General features: G+C 44.6%; 1 protein-coding gene across 2 annotated transcripts in view; it reads left to right on the top strand.

The window, feature by feature from the left end:
• MBNL2 (muscleblind like splicing regulator 2) overlaps nucleotides 1-21,076 on the top strand; it is a 208,240-nt gene that overhangs the window by 139,963 nt on the left and 47,201 nt on the right. For both annotated transcript variants that reach the window (XM_075533073.1, XM_075533074.1), the window contains exons 3-5: nucleotides 601-765; nucleotides 12,188-12,388; nucleotides 15,487-15,750. In XM_075533073.1, the coding sequence (XP_075389188.1) occupies nucleotides 601-765; nucleotides 12,188-12,388; nucleotides 15,487-15,750 (630 nt within the window). The remainder of the gene's footprint in view (nucleotides 1-600; nucleotides 766-12,187; nucleotides 12,389-15,486; nucleotides 15,751-21,076) is intronic.

Genomic DNA, 21,076 nt, shown 5'->3' with positions numbered 1-21,076 from the left:
ATAAATCAGTCACAAACACTTTTGACTCCGTAGCAACATGACATCAGAAGTGAGGCACTGGCCGTGCGGTCTGCGGGGATAAACCAGTTGCTGATGATTATCTGCGTCTCTGCCTGCAACTTGCCCCTAAGCACACATTATAAATAAAGGTCTACTGCTATAGCTCCAATGCCTTTTCATTAATAGTGGGGACAATTAGGGGATGTGCTCAGCCACTACACAAATTCGTGTTTTGACAGTACACAGAAACCAGGGTACAGCAAGTTCAAAGCCTCTTCTTGGCAGGTCACATTAAAGAATGTAGCCTTTACCCTCAGTAATCACATTTCTCTGATTTCTCTTGGCCAGGGGTAGAGTCCATTAAAAAAACACATAAAATAAAAATGAAAAGAAAACACGTAAAACTGTCTTCTGTTCAACGGGTTGAGGCGACCTCAACAATAATAGAAACGTGATGCGCTCCTCCCCAAGACACACACACACACACACACACACACACACACAGTTCCTGCCTGTTGTCTATGAGGCAGTTGTTCAGCACTTGACACTGGAGTTGCCAGCTGCTTCCAGCGTTCTAAAGCCAACGTGCTCCTTTTTCAGGGCCGCTGCTCAAGAGAAAACTGCAAGTATCTTCACCCTCCGACACATTTAAAGACGCAGCTAGAAATTAATGGAAGAAACAACTTGATCCAGCAAAAAACCGCAGCCGCGATGCTCGCCCAGCAGATGCAATTCATGTTTCCAGGAACGTCACTCCATCCAGTGGTGAGTACGTCTCATCTCGTGACACGCTGGATGATTTAAGTGTTGGGACCGGGTAAGCCACACGGCCCTAAAATGGCCTCCCTCTACTTTGCTGCTAGGGCTACAATGACAGCAAACCACTTTGAAGCTAAATAGCTGCTGGAAAATACTTTGTTTTTATTTCACTGAGATGTGTTGGGGAACTGTGGGCCAGGCCAATTTCTGATCAATACCTTTTTTTTTCTGATCAATATCTTGGAGATGGGCACCACTCCCAGTTGCTCTCCTCAGTAGATGCCTGGTTTGAACCATCGGAGAATGAAGATGAAGAGGGTAGTCTCCAGGTTAGGAAGGAAACCTGTTTCTCAGTGTGTTCGCCCCCCGAGTTTGTAGGTCAGGTAGAGCAGGTGCGCACCGTACAGCTAGGGAAGTTGACGGTGATGAACAATGGTTACATCATTCCAAACTGAGAGGAAACCTTCTAGTTACCCCTAAACTGGCAGTTCAGAAGCAAGAGTTTTACTATAATTCTGAGTGGATTAATCATCTACGTAGGGAAGTGCGCTTTCGATGCCAAATGCGTTTTTTAATAATGGAGCTGTTAGATTATTTATCTCCCTGGAGCGATCTTTGGCGTCATTTTAAAGGCGCCCCGATGACACAGTGGTTACAGCGCTTGGCTGCTAACAGGAAGACCAGCCCTTTGAGCCCTCCTGCGCCTCTGGGAACAGAAGAGGAGGCAAGGTGCTGGAGTCACGGCCTGGGAAGTGAGGAGCTGGGCTCAGCTCAGAGGCAATGGGTTTCTTTTTGGGAATCATTTTAGAGACGAGAACAGTAGAAAACCCAGAGAATTAAATGATTTACCCTGAGTCCTGCAGCTCATCCTTGGTGGAGCTGGGACTCAAAATCTGTCATTTGGGGTTGGGCTTTTTCTCCAGCTTGTTGCTCTGCTTCAATCGACAGCCTTCCCCTTCCCAAAAGTTCTAAAAGGCAATAGTTTGGGAAAAGGAGACTTCTTCCTAGTCATTTATACAGCCTGTGTCTCCACGGCATGCAGAGAGGGTGGCAGCAGGGACAGCGAGGGCCTGATCACACACTGGGCGTTACGCAAGCCGATGTGTATTGTATCGTGTTTTCAGTGTTTGCCAGCACTTCCTTAATATTCGGGAAATCCTTGTAGCACCGAGAGGCCCGGAGCTAAAGGAGTGCATTTGACTTTTCGTGAATTTCACTTACATTACCGAATTATTTCTCACCAACAGGCTGTTGCTTTTTGGGTTTGGGTTGTTTTTTAAACAAAGCCAATGATGCTCGTGAATTTTTTTTATAAGAACACACGAGGCACAGGGAATCCAGGACAGATGATCCCTGCAGGACCAGGGGTGTGAGTGGCGATACTGGGAGGGTAGAGGGTGAGTGGGTTGGAAAGGGGGAACCGATTACAAGGATCTACATGTGACCTCCTCCCTGGGGGACGGACAGCAGGAAAGGGAGTGAAGGGAGACGTCGGACAGGGCAAGATATGACAAAATAATAAATTATCAAGGGCTCATGAGGGAGGGGGAGCAGGGAGAGAGGGGGGAAAAAAAGGACCTGTTGCAAAGGCCTTAAGTGGAGAGCAAATGCTTTGAAAATGATGAGGGCAAAGAATGTACAGGTGTGCTTTATACAATTGATATATGTATATGTATATGTATATGTATATGTATATGTATATGTATATGTATATGTATATGTATATGTATATGTATATGTATATGTATATGTATGGATTGTGATAAGAGTTGTATGAGTCCCTAATAAAATGTTAAAAAAAAAAGAACTTCATAGGAAAAACACAAAAGAACACATGTGTACAAGACTACTGTTTGAACGTCAGTCTTCACTGTAGGAGAAGCTGCATGTTACTGAGAGAAGGACTAGGGACCGGTGTGTTCAGTTGTCTTCTTGTGTCCCTAAAATTGTTGGGGAGGGCAGGAGGGAGAGTCGAAGAAGAGGGGCTACAGTCTGGGCAGGTTGTCAGCAATTTGGCTTCAACTCTGACTTTCTACTTGAAAGTAGAGGCATGGAAGACAGCTTTGTCTTGAGTCAAAGACAAACACCAAGATGAGGGGCTCAAAGCAGCAGAGTTTGGGGAAGGCTCGCTGCGGACAGTGCAAAGTCCCATTCAGGCAGATGGGATGACGGAAATGGACAAGGTGGGCAGCTTTATCCGAAGCTGTGAGTAGGAAGGAGCTCGGTATGTAAGGATTAACATGCAGTTCTAAAGTTGACACCAAGAGTAGACCTTTGAGTGGTTCTATTGATCCATGTGTATACTTTATGCTTTTCTTTATTGACATGCACATAGAATTTATTATTAACTTACCTGTATGCTAATCCTAATTTACTAACACATATCAAATGATGTTTATAGGCATTAATTGAGGACCATGAAGCTCAACCAAGTGGTAATACTCCATGAGAGGATTTCAAAAAGTTCAAGGAAAATTTCTGTTATTTTTCATTCAGTTTTTCGAAGCCCCTCAGATTAGATGTCTCCTTCAGTCTTCATGATACAAGGTCCAGTTGTCTCCCTGTTGATTCTGACTAAAAGCAACCTGGTGTATGCTTGGGTCGAAAAGAGGGAAAGCTTCATAGGCTTTTCCATGGCCAATTTTTTGCAAGTAGATTGACAGACATTTTTTCCAAGGTGCTTCTGGGTGGCCTCTCGTCTCGAACCTTTCAGATTCAGGCACCATTTCAGTGAACTTTTCACCACTCCTAGACTCCCTTCCTCACACATAGCTGAATCGTGGCACTCAACAGTGGCAATGCAGTAAGAAAATTACATTCATGTTTTGTCTCAACTATTAAGCGGAATTTCATAAACATGATTTCTCAATCCAAAAAGGAATATTTTAAATGTTTTAGTAGTAGCTTTTGAACTATGTTGTTGTTGCGAGATATCCTCGAGTCACTTCTGACCCCTAGTGACCCCCTGCACAGCAGAATGGAGCGCCGGAGAGTCCTGTGCCATGCTCACAACCGAACCTATTATTACAGCCAGTGTGTCAACCCATCTCCTGAGGGTCTTCCTCTTTTTCACTGCCTCTGCTTTACCAAGCGTGATGGGTTTCTCCAGGGCCTAGTCTGTCCTGGCAACATGTCTAAAATACATGAGTCTTGCTAGCCTGCCGTACCTCTAAGGAGCATTCTGCCCATATTTTGTCCAAGAGAGATTCGCTTGTCCTTTTGGCAGTCCATGGTACTTTCAATATTCTTGCCCAGCCTCACAATTCAAATGCATGAAACCATTCGAGGTCTTCCTTAGCCAGTGTCTAAATGTTACATGCAACATGTCTTTTGATCTCTTGACTATTGCTTCCATGAGTATTGATTACGGATCAAAGCAAAAAGAAATCCTAATAACTCTAATTAACACTGATCCAGTTATGAAGATTTGAAGCTATAGGGAGGATTATAGTATTATATATATTATTTAAATGACAAGCTTAAAAATCACCAGTAGCCTGCATCTTACTTAAGGCTCTCAGAAGTAAATTCAGGAGTTGGTGTGGTGTCTGGAACCTGTCAATGTTGCCTTAAATGGAAATAGATTCTTTGCAGATGTGGTTAAGTTCAGCAGGGTGAGATGAAAAGATTCTCCCGGATTAAAACCAATAATTACACATATCCTTTTAAGAGAGAGACAGAGAGGATTGACCAGACCAGAAGAGAGGAATGTGGCCATAATATCAGTGATTGGAGTGATGTGGCCATGACCAAGACAAGCCAGGAACTGGAAGATGGGAGAACAGAGACTAACCCTCCCAGGAGCCTTCTTCAGAGGGTGTACATGGTTTCTGACACCTTGAGTTTATCCCAGTGAAATTAATTCCCAACTTCTGGTAGCTAGACCAATGAGTGAATAAATGTCTGTGATTTTAGACTATTTGTTACAGAAGCTACAAGAAAACAATACACACAGAAATTGCTTAATGCAAATAACTTAATAAACAAGGAGTAGTGTGGACTATTCCATTTCTAGATTTTTTTAAGCTCTAAAGAGCTATGAATAAATTTTTCCACTTCATCTACCATCAACCCCTGAACTCATTCTACTGAAATCTCTCTGATCAAGGTTATCTCTCTGATCACCAATATTCTTCAGGGTAACAACCATCCGTTTTTGTTCTTCATTTTATTCACTCTTTTGCAATCTTGCAGGATTCCTGGTGACATAGTGATAAGAGAATAACAAGTCATCTAAAATCAGTGGCAAGGAGCCATAGCATGCCTAGTGGGACTTGGTCTAGGATAACGTAGCCGAGAGCAATTACTGAAACCCAAATGAAGGCTGAACATGATAATGGAACAAGAGGAAAGTAAAAGGAAATAGAGGAAATAACTAGAGGCAAAGGACGCTTATAGAGGTTTAAATACAGGCATGTACATATGAAAATATATTTATATATAGCAATAGGGGAATAGATCTATGTACATATATTTATATGTTAAATATTAAGGTAGCAGACGGATATTGGGCCCTTACACAAGTACTCCCTCAATGCAAGAACACTTGCTTCTAATAACCCAGTGTTCTGTGATGCTCTCTTTCCCAGAAAGACAAAATGAATGCATAAGGAAGTGAGGTGAAGAAAGCTGATGATGCCCGGCTATCAATAGATATAGTGTCTGGGGTCTTAAAGGCTTGAAGATAAACAAGCAACTGTCTAGCTGAGAAGCAACAAAGCCCACATGGAAGAAGCACACCAGTCTGTGTGATTATGAGTTGCCCATGGGAATCAGGCATCAAAGACCCCAACAAAAAAATATTATCATTGTGAATGAGGGGAAGTACAGAGTGGAGACCCAAAGCCCATCTGTAGACAACTGGACATCCCCTTACAAAAGGGTCACAAGGAAGACATGAGCCAGTCAGGGTTCAGTATAGCACTGATGAAACATACAGCTTTCCTCTAGTTCTTTAATGCTTCCTCCCCACACACCCCCTCCAACTATCATGACCCCATTTCTACTCACAAGTCCAGCTAGACCAGAGCATATACATAGTTAGAGATAAGAGCTGGAAACTCAGGAATTCCAGGACAAATAAAATACCTCAGGACCAATAATGAGAGAAGGGATACTAGGAGGGTAAGAGGAAAGTGCAGGGGAGAAAGGAGGAATCATCACAATGATTGACATATAACCTCCTCCCAGGGGGATGGACAACAGAAAAGAGGGTGAAAGGAGACAGTGGTCTGTGTAAGACATGACAAAAAAATTATAAAGGGTTCATGTGGGAGGGAGGAAATGAGCAGATAGCAAGGGCTCAAGAAAGAAAATGTTTTGAAAATGATGAAGGCAACATATATGCAAATGTGCCTGACACAATGGATAGATGGATGGATGGGATGGATGGGATGGATGGGATGAATGGATTGTGATAAGAGCTGTACTGGCCCCAATCAAATGATTTTTTTTAATTGCGGTGAAGAAAGCTGATGGTGCCCGGCTATCAAAAGATATAGCGTCTGGGGTCTTAAAGGCTTGAAGAGAAATAAGCAGCCATCTAGCTGAGAAGCAACAAAGCCCACATGGAAGAAGCACACCAGGGTTGGCAATTCAACACCGCTCTTCAGAAGTAAGACGAGGCTACTTACTTCTGTAAAGATTTAGTCTGAGAAACCCAATGGAGATAACCCTACTCTGTCTTATAGGACCAGGATGAGTCTGCATCAACTCTATGCAACTTAGTTGAGCTAAATAATCGCCAATACCTGTAACCAATCTCTTTGTGTATCACCCCTTCCTCTTCTGTCTCTGTCACCCAATTTAATTCCACTACCAATTTGCTGTGTATGAAGCTTCCAGGAGCTGAGAATCTATCTACCTAGCCTTTCTCATTTGGTAGTCCATTCCTTTGACTTTAAATCATCTAGCTCCCAACTCCATTTCCAGTTCAAAATTCTACTCTGAGCCACAGGTTCAGCTATCCAGCAACCTACTCAAATTCACCTTTTAAATATCTCGCAGGAGCCCTTACCCAACAGAATGCTCTCACTCTCTTAAATTTAAACCCTTCGATATTTTCCCTGGGGTCCGATCCTCAGTGGACAACCGTGTCTTGACCTATGATGTCTTCTATGATCCGGGATCCACCCAGTTCACCTTCTTATCTTCCACCACCCTTCGAATGTCCACTAAGACCACACAAAAGGAGGATTCTGTGGACACACCAAGCTCTCGATTGTCTCCAGGCCTTTGCTCTTATGGAAAATGTTACGCTGTCCTTTACGTACTCATTTCATCTGACTCACAGATCTCCACCCTGCCATTCTTCCCCCAATCTTTTATGCTCTATCAATGGATCCTCTTAATTTTCTGCATATCCATGAATTTTATCCGTCTGACCCTTGCTATTCCTGTTTTAGTTCAAGAAGTACACACGGAATACTGATACCAACACACACACACAATACTGATAACAATGCACACACACACACACACACACACACACACACACACACACACACACACACTTGTGTATGCTCAGGATAATGCCGGGAGCAGGGAACTGTTAGGAGATTGGAGATCTGAGACCCTCTGCAGGCCTGAAAACTGTAAGGATAAGATCTTGCTTTGAGTGTGCTGACCTCCAGCGCAGCTTCTGGTAGTAAAGGAAGGAGGCTTAATATGTTATGCCTTAAGTCTTTTACTGAGAGCACCAAGCACCTACCCTTTGAAGTAAAAGCTTCCTAAGTGTGTGAAGCTCTCAGTCTCCTGTTTTAAAATATCATTTGATTAAATTTTCGAACCATAAAATACCTCGGGCCATTTAGCCATTACTCCAGCCTGGTCCCTTCTTCCCCTGCCACTGCAAAATCTGGACGTTTGTGGGCGGGATCCATGAAAGCACAGCCACACTCATCTCTCTGGTGGAATGTGCTGGGAACTCAGGATGGAGAATGAGAAAGCAGAGTGCGAAGCACAGGAACTCAGAGTGACAAAGACGGGCAAATCGCCAAACCAGAATCTGAGAAGCTATTTACTTAAAGGAGGAGGTGCTCTGTTGATCTTGGCCTCTGGTTAGCGCTGCGACAGGATGGGGACCACATGTATCCGTCTCAGACAGCCTGGCAGTGGCACTCTGCAGGAACTGCAGGGACGGTTCTCTCTGGTTACTGCCAGGAAAAAGAACCACTTGGAGACTCTGCTGCTGCCTAAGAAGCTAATTCAGATTCCACAATTCTATGTCAGCCTCAAAGTGACCTCAGGAATTCCATTGGGATTCAGGATCTGGGAACCTCTTTTTCAAGGCAGCTGATGATCTCCTTCAGCACTGCTGTTGAGAATCGCCTGGATCACACAGTCTGCCTGAACGTCCAGGCTCACGTGTTCCACCGACAATCCTTAGGAGCGAAGACTGATGGACAACTGCCTGCGTGTGTGCACGCGCGATGTTTCTATTCTGCTTTAAGAAGTTACCCACAAAAGCTAGTGAATGTCACAACTGATTGCTATTTCATCAGCGCCCTTCACGGCAGAGTAGGGCTGCCCCACAGAGATCCAAAGGCTGTAAGTCTTTATAGAAAAGAGAACTATATCTTCCTCCTGCTGAGAGGCTGGTGGATTCAAACCACCCACCTTTTGGTTAGCAGCCAAGTGCATCACTGCTTCTAATGAGTGCAGAGGAGAAGAAAAAGGCCCCAGATCAGCAGCCAGGAGCCCTGGGTGATGTGCCTTAGCTCAGGCTCAGCTGCATTGATCTTGGGTAATCCGTTTAGTGCTTGGCTCCAAATTGCTTTCACCTGTGAGAGGGCCCAATTCTTCCTGCCACACTTGGCTCTCGTGGATTTTGAGAAGATTCAGGAAGAAAACGCGTGAGAACAATTTGAAAGCACCCAGAGCCTTTTACAGATGGGAGATATTACTGTCCATAACAATAATACATACTGTAGATTGTTTGAAAAATTACCATTAACTATGGGCTTTGTAACTGTTCAGATTCAAGGAAAAGTACTCTCTCTATATATTTTTTTAATGGGGGGCCGGGGAATCCTGACTGAATCTAACTTTGCAAGGCACATGAACTTAAAGAAAAATAGATTAATTTAAACTTATTTTAATAGTTTTATTAAGGTTCAAGAACGTTTAACATTCAGTTTCATATGCCTGAAATATATTTTTTCCCAGCTCACATTTTGAAATAGAGGAAAAGATATTGGCTCTAAATTAATTCAATGTTATACCTGTATTCATTAGACTGCTATATTGATTATATTCTTGCTTTAAGATCGTTGGATAATTTGGAGGAAAGGCTTTAGTAATACTAACTTTCACTCGCCAACATAAGCTGAAACATAAGTACTCTGTTGAGACTCCTTATAAACCAGGCTAGGGGAGGAGGGGGTGGGGCGGGGGAGAGAAAAAAAAGCCCCTTATTCAGCGCAACCTTTAAGCTGTGAAGTTTAGGTTTCCTGTAGCAGATCAGAAAATGCAGTGCAGAGAAGGTAATGTCTTATCCAGGGTAAAACGTGAGGAATTGATAGAGAATTGGGTTTCAAGTTAAGTATTTGGAAATCTAAACTCTAAATGTTGTTCATTCTAAATTTATTATTTTTGTGAACTACAGCAGTGACCCAGCAAACACACTGTAATGTTCATTTGTATATCATTGACATGGATGAAAAAGTAACAGGTATTTCTGAAAGCAAAATTCAGGTAATTGAAATAAAGTCGTTGGTAATCCAAAGGGTTTTGAAGTGTGTTCTACGATCCTAGCATCCCATTGGAGATTACAGTGCACGCTGTATATATATATATATATATATATATATATATATATATATATATCACTAGATTCACCAAGGTTACTTTGGAAGTTCCTCTCTATGCTTAAATTTCACTTTTTAAAACATATGGTTTCATTCCTCATTTATGGCAATTCCCAACCCCCCCCCCCCAACGCCTCAAATGGGATCAACCATTACATCATCCAAGTTTCTTATGTTTAATGTAAATATTCAGACCACTGCCTAAAACAGCTGGGCCAGAATGTATGGTGTGAGAATCTACTAGATGACCATGAATGTGTTTTCTGGGTAATTCCATAAACAGCTGGCATTGACAGCAGAGGTGGTCCATGGAATCACTGATCGGTTGTGATTTAGGTCCTCTCGGGGATTTTGTTTAAACCTAATATGATGCAATTCTTGTAGCATAATACACAGAAGGCACAGCAGTTACGCTGCTAACACAGAGATGAGTGTCTTCAGCCTACCAGCCACTGCAGGGGTCAAAGGTGTGGCCATTGATGCCCGTAAAGATGTACAGCCATGCTAGTCCTATGGGGCAGTTCTACTCTGTCCTAGAGTGTCGTTATGAGGCAAACACCACTCAACATTGGGGGCTGGGGGGGGTATGTGTAGTTTTTTCTATGTGTATCATTTCTATCACTTGGCTTTTAAAACAGCGCAAAAGTATGAAAGCTGCGGTGACTGAAAACCAGAACTTCTATACTTATGCCTCCAAGGGTTAGAAAATGGAAGCTTCTACAGTACAATGTTGTAGACGGTCAAAGGGGAAAACAAGCAGACTGTCCTCGACTTCCCAGGTGGAGACTTTCTCCCAAGGTGCATTTGGTGTCTCAGCCATAAAGACATGGGGTGTCGGGCAAGGGAGCAGCACCGGGCAACCTTAGCTTTTCCACGCTACCCAGCCTCCAGCCACTTCCATAAGACTTATCAGACTCTCCAAGACACCCCCCCCCACACACACACACACACAAACCAGGCATAACTGACCCTCTTGCAACATGGCAGTTTGTCAGAGACATCGTTCTGCTGGCTCCCTAAAGGAGCAAATGGCTTGAAACACCTAGACTGTCCGTTTACTCCTATGCTAAAAACTCATTCAAGGTCACAACTTTTGTTGTTCTTGGCTGCTGTGTAGTCAGGACGCAACTCATGGCCACCCACTATTGAGCCGGACTCACTTGGGTCTTCTTGGTGGAAAGAGTCCTCCTGGCTCAACAGTGCCCTGCTTTGCTGCGAGTAAAAGGCTAAAGTTTGAATACACCCATTGGATCCACTTGGGAAATTCCCCTTTATCACCTTGAGTCAAGGTGGACTCTTCACAGAGCTCCTGGGAGGGAGTTTAGACCAGCTAGCTTTGGGGATAGCAGCCAGTTAGAAATGATTATGCCGCCCGGGCTCTTTTATGTACTAGAGAAGCAGTCAAAGCCCTGAATGACACCCATAATGTATAAGCCAAGAAACAACATCGAGCTGACAACAGCACAGTTCAGGGTTAACAAATCATGTTCATGTGTGATGTCAGATCTCTGCAAACCTGTCCAGACAACAAAGATTTCCAAAAATCAGCCCCAAACAAATACACATGCACACAAAAATAAATAACACACAAAACTCAAGTTTAATTAATTGCAAAATTCATACTAAGAAAAGTCTTGATCTGGGATCTTAAAATTTCTGAGGAGTTCTTTAAAAGCCAAGTTTGTTGTTCAGTGTACATTATTTCCTTTCTTCAGGGCACAATTACATACATATTATAAGTGACCTTTTCAAATTAATCAGCACAACAGCAAATTTCTTCTTATCCCTGGATATTTGAGACAGGCAGACAATTAGATAGACATGTGTATGTGTTACATACACACATTTACATAGATCCATACCTTGTAACTGCTGTGTTGATTTTGTGACCTGAGAAATCGAGGCAACTTCCAACGGCCAGTTGAAAGCTTGGCCCATGAAGAAGATCAGACTCTTCTAGCCCGTCAAGAAGAGAAAGCAGCCAAAACTGTGGTAGCGCAGCAACAATAAAATAGTGGGCATGCATGACAACTGCAAACGAATTTTGAGATTCCTTCTAGGGACGGGACATGAAAGCATACTGGTAAATCTGAGCATAACAGAATCCCAAGTAAGCCCCACTTTTGAGATTGTATAAGCGGGGTCAATATGAAAGTCAGGCAGTAACCAAGGCTGTTTATTTGTTTATTTATTTTCTCCCCTTGAGGGACATAGAGGAAGGACCCAGGATTAGGAGTTCCTTGTTCTGTAGACTTTGCTGCCTTAGTGTGGGAACGTTCGATCATTGGTAACGATGGGTAATTAGAGTGAAAATTAATATTTTCTCCTCTTGGAAAACACTTTCATAAACATGAAATTTTAATATTTCCCTGTAATTAGGCATCTATGGTGTGTGCCCACACGTGGTTTGTGGAACGGAGGAATTGTACAGATTTCATTTGCATTCAGCAAGAGAGAAAAGGCGCATCTAATGAATGTTTGCAGTTCAGCATTGATTTATGCAGACACCACAAAGCGTCCTTGTACATGCCGACTACATTTTGCTCAAATGGCATTTGCTGATAATGTTTTAAACTTTTGTTCTCAATAAATATTTTCTCCTGTGTTGTCTTCTTTGACAGCCCCCCTTCCCTGTAGGTCCGGCAATAGGGGCTAACACAGCCATTAGCTTTGCTCCTTACTTGGCACCTGTGACCCCCGGAGTCGGGCTAGTTCCAACAGAAATCCTGCCCACCACACCCGTTATTGTTCCCGGAAGTCCGCCTGTCACTGTCCCAGGCTCAAGTGCGACCCAGAAACTTCTCAGGACTGACAAACTGGAGGTACTTCCTTTGTTTGTGGTTTGCAATGCATTTGTGGTTGGAGTGTACTTATATGTAAGTGAAAACTTGATAGATACTGGTTCAGTCATGTAAGACAGCCACACACGTGCATGGACACCCATGCCCATACATACACATGCACCTCGGCCTAGAATTAATCCCATCATGACCCCGGGGCTTGAAATCAAGCCAAATATCAAGGAAACTTGTTGGTGGTAAAACAAGGACTTTAATACAAAGGAGAGCGGTGAGTCAGAAAAATTTCTTTCTATCCTAACGTAGATCAGTTCTTTCACTGTGCCTCTGTCCGGGTATTTACCCGATGAATCGTAAGGGTAAGGACATATTTCTACCTATTGATCTGAAAATGTTTTCAGAATTCAGAGTTTCAAACTGGAAATATTCGCAAAGACATCTATTTTTCGATCCGTTTTGAACTGGAGCATATGGGCCTAACATGCAGACTCTAAACTCTGCTATATTGAAAAATCGAGCCTTTGCTCCTGATTACTGAATAGGCCTTTCACAGGACTGGAAGAGCGTTTGGGGGCCACCTACAGCACCCACTGTGCTTTAGGCTCGGTGCGTGACATGAGTATGTTGGTTAGAAAACAAGTCTATCAGTGGACTTGGAAACAAAAAAATCCTTCCAAATAGGGCCAGTAGGCAAAGCCAGACGTGAAAACGATTCATGAGGACTTTTAACAGAGCAGCTCTCGGTTCATTTCAAACCAGGGACAGAGTCTTCAGAACTGCAGTCCACCCAGAGATCCTGGGTCGATGCTGGCTGGTGGTCTGCTTGAATGATCGAGTCACACAATGAAGTCAACCCATTTGTAGAGAAAGCCTTACACCCAGTGGGAGCGGCTCCTGATCTTCCTTTCCTGTGTTTTATTAACTAGAGATAGAATGTTGGCTAATGCCCAAGGTGACAGAATATGGTCACGGTCTTATGATGTGTTCTGCTTAACCCCACAAACTCCCCTGGCCGTTGGTCGGTAACACTGTGTTTTCCTAAGTCCATTTGCCTTTCACATGGCTTCCACTGCATAGCAGTAACTCTTCCCCTCACGACACTGGTGCTCAAGATAGGAACTGCCACCAAAGCCTAGCAAGAAAACAGCGTTCATTCTTTCTAGTTAATAATGATATTCCTAGGTGGGGGAAATAAGCACATGACTCGTGTTGTTTAGGTTCAGGGCAGAAATAAGAATACAGCTTCTGAAGAAGTCTTCTTTTACACTGGATGGTTTTGCTCCCCCCACAATTCTCAGAGGATGGAGAGCTCTAGTTACTGAGATTTCAGGAGACGTGAAGATAATAGGGGGCAAACGCATCTATATGTCTGACTCTATCCACATCCTTCCACTTAGTCTTTCCCTTTTGTTTCTTTTTGTATTCTCTCCCTTTCATTTTTTGCTTTTAAAAGAAGTTATTTGCTGAGCTGTCTAAAATAATAATGCAGGGTTACATGAAAGTTTTTGTATCTTAGCTATTGGTTTTTCTGATTTTTGAGAATTAGCATTAGTGAACATGATAGTCTCAGGAGACACAGGATATCCATGTTCACGCAGCCCATTCTCTACTCTTGGCGAGAGAAAGAACAGGTCTGTCATTTCCCCCACCTCTTTCTGGAGTTGTGGGCACCCTGGAGCGATACTGGTTTGTAGTGTGGTTAGCTGCTGTCATTGAGTCTAGTCAGACTTACAGCACCCCTGGGTACACCAGAAGTAAACACCAGCTAGTCCTGTATTATTCTCACAAGTGTTCCTATGGGCTTGAGCCCATTGAGCCCATTGTTGCCACCATCCAGTCAAGGACCTGCCTCTTTTATATTGGCCCCCATTTTACACCCCTGGACCCTCCTCCAGGGCCTGGCCTCTCCTGACAACATGGCCACAGTTCATGAGATGAAGTCTCACCCTCCTGGCCTCTCAGGAGCATTCTGGCTGTACGTCTTCCAAGATAGATTCGTTGGTTTCTTTTGGCAGGTCATGGGGCATACACACATACGTGTGTATGCAGACGTGCACGCGCACGCCTCTAGTGGGCTATGTGGTGGACTGTTTGTAAGCATAGGGTCAGCAGTTAGAAACCACCAGCTGTCCACGGAAGAAAGGTGAAGTTTTCTACTCCTGTAGAGTCCCAGTCTCAGAAACCCACAGGGATAGCTCTACTCTGTCCTCTTGGGTTACTGTGAGTAGGTAGTGAGGCAGTGAATCTATCACACACACACACACACACACACACACACACACACACTAACATCCACATATTCAGGCACGTAAAAATGTTCACCAAAAAATTCCATTGTCCCACAAGTGTTGAGTGTGCGTGTTGGGAAACCCACAGGGATAGCTCTACTCTGTCCTCTTGGGTTACTGTGAGTAGGTAGTGAGGCAGTGAATCTATCACACACACACACACACACACACACACTAACATCCACATATTCAGGCACGTAAAAATGTTCACCAAAAAATTCCATTGTCCCGCAAGTGTTGAGTGTGCGTGTTGGGTGCACACTCTTCAGGGGGCAGCGGAGGCTTCCTTTGTGTTTCCTTTTGTTGTTGCTGTTGGATTTTCAAAACCATTTTTTTAGGAGCTAAGCCAGACATCATACCATTCTGTAGTTGTTATCGCATCGAGCAGTATTGTACAATTGCTACCAAGGCATTTTCTTTCCTCTTGAGCTCCTGGATATTAGCCCCCCCTTATTCTCCCACCTTCCCTACTGAACCCCTCAAGAACCCTTATTGTCATTTTTACCCCCTTTTTCTTTTTTAATCGCTTCATTAGGGGGTCCTATTATTATAACTAAACAGCAGATTTGGGCTGATTTCTCACCACAAATTTCCACCTCAGAAAATGGGCAACGGAAAGCTCAAATCCATTCAGCAGAGAATGTGATTATTGCTTTCAGGATCACCAGCATTTCACTGGCAATGGAAAAGTAAAGGGAGAGGGCAAAGTAAGAGGCCATCGATGACCGAAAGGAAACATAGTTATTCTTGTTGCTGCGCTCTTGCTCCCAGACGGGACGGGTTGGAGAGCCTGGGCTTTCCTCCGCATTGTCCGCTCTCCCTGTCTGTCCCCAGGTGTGCAGAGAGTTCCAGCGAGGCAACTGCGCCAGGGGCGAGACCGACTGCCGCTTTGCACACCCTGCCGACAGCACCATGATTGACACAAACGACAACACTGTAACCGTTTGTATGGATTACATAAAGGGGCGTTGCATGAGGGAGAAATGCAAATATTTTCACCCTCCTGCACACTTGCAGGCCAAAATTAAAGCGGCACAGCACCAAGCCAACCAAGCTGCGGTGGCCGCCCAGGCAGCCGCGGCTGCGGCCACAGTCATGGTAAGTCAGGTCTCCACCCCGTCCATCTCCTGCCCATTGCCCACCCCGCCCCCCGCCGCCCACCCCTCTGCCAGGACTTGCTGGTGGGAGCTGCTAGGACCTAGTCGCTCCTCAAGCCCAGCCCGGCGGAGAATCCAAAAGGCTGCTTCTCCCTTCTGCTCTGCTGCCTTTGTTGTGTTGTCGTTTCCCCTTATGATTTGGTTGTGTGTTTGCCCCCGGCACTGATTCAGCACAATAAATAAATCCCTCAGGCACAGGGAAGCCAAGGTGTTTGGTGCGCTCCCGTTGGCTCTGCTGCCAGCCTGGCGCTGATGACCTCTTCAGAGAGGGCCCTTCTGCTTTCTGTGATGAGGAAGAAAGGGGGGCAGCTTCCAAACTGAAGGCTGAGGGATATTGATCTGGTAATATCAATGGCAATAGGTAGCCACAGCTTCTGTCGCAGAGGTGAGGACACAGCATAGGGACCCACAGGCGCCGTGTCACAGTCAGTACTGCTTCTCTCTCTCCGTTTCCCCTTTTATTGATCACAAAGGCAATGCTTGCCAACCCCCACCCCGAATGAGACTTCATGCGGAATGACAGTTCACGGAAACGGAAACGCAGCTATACTGGCTGGCGCAGGCCAGCCTGGTTTCCCTGAGTCACCGCGGTGCAGCCTTGGGGACCAGCCTTGGGGACCAGCCTTGGGGACCAGCAGTAACAGCATGGTCATCACCTGTGAGTCGGCACAAACGTCAGCCACTCCTGGTGTGCGTCCTCTAGACACACACACACACACACACACACACACACACACACACACACACACACACAGCAGCTGGGGCAGCAGCGTGATCATCACCTGAGAACCTGTGAAAGTTCCAGAAACTTCTGGCACCTCCCCAGACCTTGTGGATTAGCGTTTGAATTCTAAACCCTCCCTGGGCACTGGTTATGCGCATTAATATTTGCGAAGTACCTGCCGGGAACACTCTTCTCAAACCCACGGTTTATAATGAGTGTGAGAATCTTCCCGTTGCCCAAAGTTTCATTTTTCAGTCGGTCTGGCGTGTGACCTGGAGTCTGGAATCTTCATTTTCAGGGCAATTCAAAGCCACTGCACCAACCTGTGGAAGTGCCTAGTTTGTTTCTCTACGAAGCCTCTAGCCTCCCAGGCACCTATTTCAGTAACACATCACAGGCGTGCCTGGTTGCCCACTCGTTCATTCAAAATTGATTGAGGCCTGGCATGCATCAGGTCCTTACTGTGCAGAATGAATTAAGCAAGTCCCCTTGCCCTCGACGAGTCTGGAGTCTTTTAAGAGGCTACACTCATCTAAACAAGTGAGAACAATATTGGTCCCCAGTGACATGATGGCGATATATAATAGGGTCCCTTGGGGCAGAAAGAACTGTGGCCAACCTCCCTTGGGGAAGAAGCCAAGGCTTCAGAAATGAAAGGTACCATTGGAAAACACATCATTCTAACTAGTAACCACCACATCCTACATTGGTAACTCACCTTCATGGAAGGTTTGCTCCCATGCAAATGAGCTCATCCTCACTTCCCACCCCTGCCAGAAATACCTGATAAAGCCCTAGCCTTGTGATAAGGACCAAGAGCCTGCCCTTATATGAGCAGCACTTGGTGTGGAATTGGTGATTATATTCAGACTTTTACTATCTGACTTATATTCAGACTGATTATATTCAGACTTTTACTAGCTTTTATTTCCGAGCATGGTGACCACTCGGTCTTCCATCTGTCTCACTTGGTTTTGTGTTTTATCTCCCAGACTCTCTGTACCTTTAGAATCTTTACTTCCTCTTGCCCGCTCAACTGTATGTCACTGGACCTAACACTGACTCTTCTGAATGTGTGGGTTTCTGTATATGTGGGCCGGATGCATTTACACATGCAGTCCATACAAAATGAAGACTTTTGGCCTTGCTTTTCCGGTAAAGAGTGCTTTCCAAAACACAATGAGGGAACGGAAGCATCAGCATAGGGTAAATTGCTCATTTCATGCTAATGAGAAAGAAACATGTTTTAGAGGGCAAATGAGCTCTTTTCTACATTTCTTCAGTGTGGAGTCCATGAACGCTCCACTTATTAGAGATTGTATCCTATGAGAAATAAACAATTTTTAATTTAATCATGTTTGTAGCCCAACCCCAGCTTATCCCAGGGTACCCAGATGGCTGGGTACTAGGAACATTTTTCTGATAGAATTAATAGTATAAATAATAACTAGGTCTCCAAGATATGCCTCAGACTTTGGTTGCAAGGGGCAAAGCCCCAAGTAAATCAGCTTAAATGAACAAGCTGGACTCTGGTAGATGCTATCGTATCCTCCGGAGCAGGCAGGTCCAAACCCAGCCTCCGGGGGTCGAGATGCCTGCATCTTTCTCTTCTCCGCTTCTCTTCGCCTATCAGGTCCGTTATCTGAAGCTACCTCCTCCACATGATCCACAGCATGACTTTAGAAATCTCTATGAACATTCTCGCAGCTTTTGACCAGCTGAAACAGTATCTCCTCTACCAATTCTAAGTCAAGAAACCAAACCAAACGGAGTGTTGTTTTAGTGTTAATCTCTCATTGGCCTGGAAATCAACGGGAAGCCTCTCTTTCCATTCAGGGCAAGAAGTTATGAGACAAAGTTCTTGATATATGGAAACATTATGAATGAATGATAAAGTCTGTATACTATAAGTGGAGGCCCTGAGTGGCACAAACAGCCATCTGCTCGACAACTAACAGAAAGTTTGGAAGTTCGAATCCCCACCAAGCAGCCTTGGAAGGCGTCCCAGGTGACCTTCTGAAAGAGCACTGCCTTTGGAACCCTGTGGAATGGTGTTTTATGCATACATGGCTTGCTACCATTCAGAATCAACTTGCTAGCAACCATCAACATACTTTAAACATGATACTAAGAGAGACCTCTGATTTTTTCTGCCCATTCTAATAGTCGTGATTAAAACACACTTTAATCGTTATTAAAACAATGTACCTATTAGTCAATGGCAGATCATCTGGGCAGAGGGCAAGAGAGGATATATGGCCATTTGTATAAGCACCGTCTTCAGCCTCATCGCGCTCGATGGGCCCTTCTCAAGATTTTTCACTGTACGCATCAAGAGACATGAAGGTTTTATCCGGCATTTCAGCATAATTTCCACCGTTTCTCAGATGGTAACCCTGTGCCCAAATTTGGAGTTTCGATTATTTCAGGGGATCTTGCAGCATCTTCGAAGACAGCTCCAAGAAATGTAGTTTCCGAACAAAAGCCAGCTTCCTTCTGACATGACCAAATGTGCCATGTCTATGTCATTAAAACGAGAAGCTCCTTTGAAACCAGCCTAGACGTCGTTGGAAAAAGTCAAGGTTCTTACTCAAATCTGTATCAAGTTTGTCAGTACCCTGAAGATAACCTGTTATTGTCATTCCTTATTTAAAAGATCAAATGGGAGGGGTGAACACACTCTGAAGATATAAACATCCATTCACTTGAACCCAAAAGACGTCCTCCTCGTTGTCGTCGTTGTTGCTGTTAGGTGTGATTGAATCGGCGCCCCCTCATAGCAGCCCTGCATACAACAGAATAAAGGACTGGCCGGTCCCGGGCCATCCCCACAATTATTACGTTTAAGTTCGTCATTGCAGTCGTGGGGTTAGATCATCTCCCTGAGGGTCTTCCCCTTTCTGTTGACCATCACCAACCATGATGTCCTTTCCCAGGAAGTGGTCTCTCCTGAAGCCATGTCTGAAGTGCGCGAGGGAAAGAAAGAATCACCGTCCTTACTTCTTTTCAAAAACAAACTCACTGCCACGGAGGCGATGCTGACTCAAGGCAACCCTATAGGACAGGGTAGAACTGTCCCTGTGAGTTTCCGAGACTCTGACTCTTTCCAGGCGTTAAAAACCTCGTCTTTCTCCCTTGGAGCCACTCGTGGTTTCGAACTCCTGACTTTGTGGTTAGCAGCTCCACTCGTAACCACTCAGACACAGCTATAGTACATTTATTTATTTGTTTGTTTGTTTGCCCGGGGTGGTTTCCTCCTCCTTCTGATCAATTGTGCCCTTAAAAAGAAAAGAATTTAAAGCTTTGGTTTCAGAAAATTAGACACTTCATTTCCTTCAAGCCTTATCCGTTTTCAGTACCTCTGACAACATGAGGCTCACCCTTTCTAGAATTTTTAAGTGTGAAAATAAACCAGGCAGAGCTTCTCTCTGTTCGTTTCAACACAAAACGTATCTGATCTTCAAGCAATCGATCTTTCTTCCTGTACAATCAAACAGAGCAACACAAGGAGGGAATTATTTTGTAAAAGGAAAGAGGACAAGCTGCCATCTGCTAGAAGATTTCAGCTGGGCAAAGAACCAAGCTCAGGCGAGTCCTCTTATTCTATACACAACCTGCAGCTCCGGTGATGTCATCAGCTTTCTTGACCCAGAAGATTTACCTGTGTGGGCTCTTGCTTTGCTTGCCTGGACCTACACTTGGGTTTTTCCAGCTCCGTGGAAACACACACACACACACACACACACACACACACACACACCCCAAAACTGGCTGCATGTAAGCCCTCCTCCTACTTGGGACCCCATTTATCCAGAGCCAGACAGGGCCCTGGGAAGAGCAGGGACTGAGATATATTAGTGAGACCAGCAAAGAGGGATGTGTTTACAAATGCCTCGCACAGAGGAGGGTCTCAATTAAAGAGAATCTCTTTCTTCAGTAGCATCCAAGGGAGCTTCTGGGAGCGACTGGAATTACTAAGGCCCATTCGAAGCCTGTGAATCTTCCAATGTAGAAAAACCACATGACAATAATTCAAATGACAACTCCCAGCCCACACACATTCTGTATCCTAAAAACCATAAGTACAATATGATTATCCAAATTCACCGATGTTTTAAGTACTCTATGCATGTGCTTCACAAGGCAAGGCACCCAAGAGGGGAATATATCAGGGGGCTGCCAAAAGCTCATGGGAGAAATTGTCTGTCACTTAATTCCATAAATCTGTGAAGGCTTTTAAGCTCCCCTATCTGTGCCTCGCCTCAAGGAACAGGTAGTTTGGGGTCGTCTGTTCACCCAAAGGCTGGTGGTTCAAATGAACCTAGCAAAGGCCTGGAGAGCTGCTTCCGTACAGAATACAACCAAGGAACCCGTGGGAGCAAGCCCCGTCCCTAGTCTGTAACTTCTGGGCATCCTCCGAGGACCTTGCGCTTCCTTGATAAGACAGAAGGATAACTCACACCGCGGAGTGGTAGGGAAAAACATGCTCTCCCTGCCGTGTGCAGTTCAGAGCTCTGCATTTTCAACGCCAAATGCTGCTTCT

This window comes from Tenrec ecaudatus, chromosome 15, assembly GCF_050624435.1.
Source record: "Tenrec ecaudatus isolate mTenEca1 chromosome 15, mTenEca1.hap1, whole genome shotgun sequence".
In the NCBI taxonomy this organism is placed as follows: Eukaryota; Metazoa; Chordata; class Mammalia; order Afrosoricida; family Tenrecidae; genus Tenrec; species Tenrec ecaudatus.
Note: the sequence above shows the minus strand (reverse complement) of the source record. Positions and strands in the feature narration are given on the sequence as shown.